This window comes from Octodon degus, unplaced genomic scaffold, assembly GCF_000260255.1.
Source record: "Octodon degus isolate 3935 unplaced genomic scaffold, OctDeg1.0 scaffold00077, whole genome shotgun sequence".
In the NCBI taxonomy this organism is placed as follows: domain Eukaryota; kingdom Metazoa; phylum Chordata; class Mammalia; order Rodentia; family Octodontidae; genus Octodon; species Octodon degus.
The window spans coordinates 5,928,492-5,934,330 of NW_004524653.1; the positions used below are offsets into that span (position 1 = coordinate 5,928,492).

A 5,839-nucleotide genomic window follows, 5' to 3' on the forward strand; every position below is an offset into this window, starting at 1 on the left:
ACAGACAGAGAATATACAGCTTGTAAAAACACTTCTAACTGTGCTTGTACTATCCAATGTTCTGGATAAGAACCAACATTGAGGGGCTGGTGAGATGGCTCAGTGGTCAAAAGCACCTACTTAGAACAAGCTTAGCAAAGCACAGGGACCGCGGTTCAATCCCCCAGCACCACATGCCAGCCAGCCCCACCCCCTGGTGGACTGAGCTGCCCCACACACACACATAAATAAATAAATTAAAAAAAAAAAAATACAGTGAAGTCACTTGACCGCAACTGCAAATCGCAAGCTTCTAGCTCTAGACGCTCTTCTTTCTGTTCTTTGTGGAACTTCACTGAAATAATGTCAGCTAGGTAGAACCCACTGTGGCCTGGAAAAGTGAGAGGATTGGGACGTTCATAATAAGGCTCATGAGCTGAGCACTCCAGTGAATTCAGAACGATGGTAAGCAGATAAGGATATAGAGGGCTGGGGAGAGAGCTTGGTGGTCTAACACCTGCCTGGCAAGCACAAGGACCCAGATTCCATCCCAGGTCCCACATGCTAGGCCAGCCCTGAAGCTGGGCATGGTGGCCCATGCCTGTAATCCCAGCATTGAGGAGGCTGAGACAGGAGGATCACCATGAGTCTGAGCTGTGTGTCGAGACCCTGTACCAAATAAAATATTAGAAAAAAAAAAAGAATATGCACACATTAAAATGAGGGTATAGACTGCTGCATTGCGGCAGACAAATGCAGGCAGACATGGAGTAGGAGCCACTCTTCTAGTCCCTTTCTGGGACTTGGAAGTAGCTAAGGCCCCAAAGCACAGGGAAAAGCAGGAACCTGTTGGCAAAACTGTTCAGCCGGCTCAGTAGCAGGCATGACATCTGTGTTTGCTCCTTCGATCTATCTACCTTGCTAAATATGGCCAACCACAGGGTGTAAGCCATCCACAGGAAATGTGCGGCATGAAATGTGCCAACTCTAACAAAGAATGACTCCTGGAAATGAGAAAAGGTGGGTAATAGACCAAAATTTTTCATTCTAGTTGATATCTGTCTCCTGGCAGAAATGTTGCATCCAGATAGGGAGCTCTGTAAGGACATGGGACAGAGGCACAAACTAAAATTGGCTGCCACCTATGTAGTTAATTAATTTCCCAGAGATTATAAAAAAAATTGTTTTAGAGCCCTAAAAACAAGGAACTGAAACTTTGGTTTCCTACTAAGCCTAGAAGGAAAGAAAATAGGAGTGAGAAAATCAAACAGCTTTTACAACTGTAAGGGGCTAGAATGAACGAAAGTACTCACAATATGGCCATCAGGAAGAAGTGAGCTAAAAGGGTGGTCCATACCTAGAAAGATGTCTAACACTGTTGGTTCTGAGAGGCAGTGGGACAGTGCCTTCAAAGTTGAGAAACTACTACAGACGTAGAATTCTATACCCAGCCAGACTATCTCCTGTATGGAATTGAAGTATCAGCAAGGACTTATGATGCCATTCCCAGCCACCATAATTAAAGTTATTAGAACGTGCACTCTAGTAAAACAAAGGTGAAAACAAAATCTGGCATGACATATTTTATATTTTAGATATACCTAAGTATAATTACCTGGGATCATGGCAAAGAGAAATATTGGGATGATAGTGGGACACAATGTTTGAAGAGAAAAGTAAATAAGAAATTCAAAGGAACATCATTTACAATTCCATGTGAAAGTTTATCTAAAGAAGAGACTAGATGACTTCTGAGATTGTGTGATAATCTTTTTTGCTTTTTTTCAAGAAATATACAGCGCAGGGGCTGGGGAGATAGCTCAGTAGAATAAGTGCCTGCCTGGAAAGTGAAGGGTCCTGAGTTCAATCCCCGGTACCACAAAAAGAAAAAGAAAAAGAAATACATACCGCAGTCAAGAAGCAAGCTAAAATACAGCTCCAAGTGAGCATAAAGGAAAGAAGACAATTTGCCATCAATGGTAGTGGCACTGTCCACTACCCACGGCATGACAGTGGCCCTGTAAGGAGGTGACTGTGATCCTGGTGCAGTTTGGCCCTGGAGAGTTTCATATATTTGATCTTATATAAATTAGTTGTAGTTTAATTTTAAAATTGAAATCTGAGGAAGCTGGGGAGATAGCTTGGCAGTCTAAGCACCTGCCCAGCAAGCACAAGGACCCAGGTTCTACCCCAGGTACTACATGTCATGTCAGCCCCAGAACCAGACGTGGTGGCACAGGCCTGTAATCCCAGTGCTGGGGAGGCTGAAATAAGAGGATCACTATGAGTCTGAGCTGCGTAGTCAGACCCTGCACCATATAGATAGATAGATAGATAGATAGATAGATAGATAGATAGATAGATAGTTAAAATAATAATAAAATAAAATTGAAATCTGAGAATGCTTTATGTGTAGGAATTCATAGGACACAGTGGAACTTTTCTGAAAACTGAAATGTAAAAATGAAGCTCTCCCTAACAAGTACAAAGTTAGCATAATGAAGAAGAGGAGAGGTCCTCAAAGAGCTTCATGTTCTGCTGGACTAAGCTCTGAGGCTACCTTCGGTCCAGAAGGTAACACTTGGCTGGGTGTAGTGGCATATTCCTGTAATCCCAGCTACTTGAGAGGCTAAGTGCAGGACAATCACAAGTTCAAAGCCAACCTGGGCAATGTGCAAGATTCTGAGTTCAATCTGTAGTACCACAAAAAAGAAAAAGGTCAGAAGAAAATTGTAGAAGGGCAGCAATCACAAGCACCAGCCTGCAGGAGGCCACTGATTCTGTAGGCACGTGAGACTCAGCCCTGCTGGTGGTCCACTAACAACAAAGTAAACCCCCTCAAAATGCCTGAAAATACTTGGCAGCATCTTCAGAGAAAGTATCCTGGAGTGGATGCTGTGCATTTTCCTTATTTGTCATATTCAAGTGTTAATTTTATAAACAACAAAACAAGTCTGTAGTTCATAAAACTGAAAGGCTTTAGTAATACAAGCCACACAAGTGGTGTGACACAGCAGCGTGAGGACTGTGGTGAGCGTGCTCACGGTCTGAGCTGTGTTTGGAGAACTTGTATGTAGCTTCTCACCCCTCCCACATTCAATTCTGGGAGGTCAATTATGAAAGTATATATTTGACACTCAAGAGCCATCAAGAATGTGAACTTGGGCCGGCCAGATAGCTCAGCGGACTAAAGCACCAGCTTAGGCAGACGCAGGGACAAGGGTTTGATCCCCGGTGTGCCATGCTGGCCTCGCCCCCAGGGCACTCTGAGATAGTTATTGAGACTGGACGTGGTGGCACATGCCTGAGATCCCAGCACTTGGAAGGCTGAAAACAGGAGAATCACTACAAGTCTAATCTGTGTAGTGAGGCCCTGTAGACCCTGTACTAACTACATTTAAAAAAAAAAAAAAAAAAATATATATATATATATATATATATATATGAATGAACTTTAGGGCCATGAGGCCTGAGTTCAGATCTCTGCTACCTCACCTCTGGCCTTCAATTGCCCCATTTGTAAAACGGGGGTAAATGTACTCCTGAGTTGCTATGCAATTGGAGTTGACACCCACAGTAAGAGTAAGTGTTGTCATTATCCAGAAATTGCAAATGGTTGAATTTCTGAAGACCCACCCATCTTATAGCCCTGTGTGCTTGGGGGGAGCTCCATTTTGCTGCCTGCTCTAATGGAAACCCACCTTCCGTTACTAGGGGACACCCCCTTCCAGTGCTGGCTGTGCAGCGCCAAGTTCAAAATCAGCTCGGACTTGAAAAGACACATGATTGTGCACTCAGGGGAGAAACCCTTCAAGTGTGAGTTCTGTGATGTTCGCTGCACCATGAAGGCCAACCTCAAGTCACACATCCGCATCAAGCACACCTTCAAGTGTCTGCACTGTGCCTTCCAGGGCCGGGACCGAGCTGACCTCCTGGAGCACAGCCGGCTGCACCAGGCCGACCACCCTGAGAAGTGTTCTGAGTGCAGCTACTCCTGCTCCAGCGCGGCCGCCCTGCGCGTGCACAGCCGGGTGCACTGCAAGGACCGCCCCTTCAAGTGCGACTTCTGCAGCTTCGACACAAAGCGGCCCAGCAGCCTGGCCAAGCACATTGACAAGGTGCACAAGGACGAGGCCAAGACGGAGAACAGGGCCCCACAGGGCAAGGAGGCCCCCAGAGAGAGTGGCTCCCACCATGTGACCAAGATAGTGACCCAGAGGGCTTTCCACTGCGAGACGTGTGGTGCCTCCTTCGTCAGGGATGACTCTCTGAGATGCCACAGGAAGCAGCACAGTGACCAGAGTGACAGCAAGAACTCGAACTTGGTCACCTTCCCTCCTGAAAGCAGTGCCCCAGTGCAGCTCGGCCCCCTGGTCTCTGTCGGGCAGCTCGAGGTGCCCCTGGAACCCAGCCATGACCTCTAGTGTGGCCAGAGTGGGCTCTTGGGTGGAGGTACCACTGCAAGGCCATCAAGGCGGACTTTGGCTGTCAGTTCTGGCCCAGCCTTCCAGGCCCCCAGCACCAGGAGCTGATGTGACATGACACAAGGACACAGGCCAGAGCGACACTGCAGGGCCCCTTCTTGGCTCTGTCTTCTCTCCAAGACTAGCTGGGCAAGTTGCCTTGCTCCTTCAAGTACAGGGTCCACTGAGTGTGGCTCTATCCAGTAAGGAGAGCCTCTCTAGCATGGATGCCAACCTTACCACTGATCGTCCCTGGTGGAGCGGGGGCCTTAGTTAGACAACACAGAAATCTCAAGTTAAACTCCTGTGTGTCCAGTGGGGCGTGTTGCGGAAGTGACCGAGAAAGTTCTATTTCTTAACCTAGATGGTTATTAGTGATACATTTGTGTGGTTTCCTTTATGTTTTATAATAAAAGGGCAAACTCATCTGCAGACTGATGAACATTCCTCTCTAGACAGGTTGTGGCAGGGGGTTCCAAGTTTTCTGGCAGTCCTGCAATGAAGTGAAATGCATTATGACCTGCAGGTGGCGCCAAACATCAAGCTAAAGCTGTCCCAGCCTGGTCTTGAATGCAGCACAATTCCAATCGTGCGCTTGTACTCAGGGGGCGAAGGTGTAGGGCCCCAGGGAGCCCAGACCATGGTTTTAGGAGGTGTGATGGTGAAACAGCACAGGAAGCATGTAGTGTGTGCTAAATACCACACAGTTGAAAATCTAACCTTTTACCCATACTCAAGTTGAAGCTGTGGACTTCCAGTGGAGACGTCATTGACCCAGAGTTGCTTCACGTGTTCTGTTTTGACATCCGTTCTTCAAATCATTTAATATAAATTCTTGTGTGCCTTTGTTAAGCTGCGCAGTTGTGCTTTTGAAATGGACAAAATGTTCTTGGTAAGCTAGGAGAAAAGGTGTTACGGATTGAATGTAGGGGACTGTTTTGCTTATGAAATAGAGAGGTGCGAGGATTATTTTGTGACAGAGACTTGCATAATCCAGGCTCCATTTAAACTCTGCAATATGGGGCTGGGGAGATGGCTCAGTAAGCCTTTCCCTTGCAAGCGCGAGGGCCTGAGTTCAATCCCCAGTTCCACCCAAAAAATAAATAAATAAACTTTACAATAGGCTGGTGGTTGTGCGCCGCTGGGGCGCTAGTGGAAGCAGAAAACATTACGATGTCACAGGTACCCGTGGTAGAGTCGATCACTGGTTTGCTTTGAAACTAATTGGTCAGAAAAGTGCTGGGTTACTGAATACCAAGGCTGGTATACAAATTCTGGTACTACCTCTCTACTATTTGTTTTTTGTTTTATGAATTTTTGACCGGATCTACAGGGTGTATAGGGTCTCACTACATAGATCAGACTCGTAGTGATTCTCCTGTTTCCAGCCTTCCAAG

At 46.5% G+C, this 5,839-nt stretch overlaps 1 protein-coding gene across 3 annotated transcripts in view; it reads left to right on the forward strand.

Annotated features, from left to right (window-relative positions):
- Positions 1 to 4,906, forward strand: part of Zfp64 (ZFP64 zinc finger protein) — an 88,371-nt gene extending 83,465 nt beyond the window's left edge. The window contains exon 9 of one of the 3 annotated variants that reach the window (XM_004636027.2): positions 3,694 to 4,905. In XM_004636027.2, the coding sequence (XP_004636084.1) occupies positions 3,694 to 4,403 (710 nt within the window). In that variant the 3' untranslated portion in view covers positions 4,404 to 4,905. Of the gene's footprint in view, positions 1 to 3,693 lie in introns of all 3 variants that reach the window. The other 2 variants (XM_023720794.1, XM_023720795.1) reach the window with 2 other exon arrangements.
- The last annotated feature ends 933 nt before the right edge of the window (positions 4,907 to 5,839 follow it).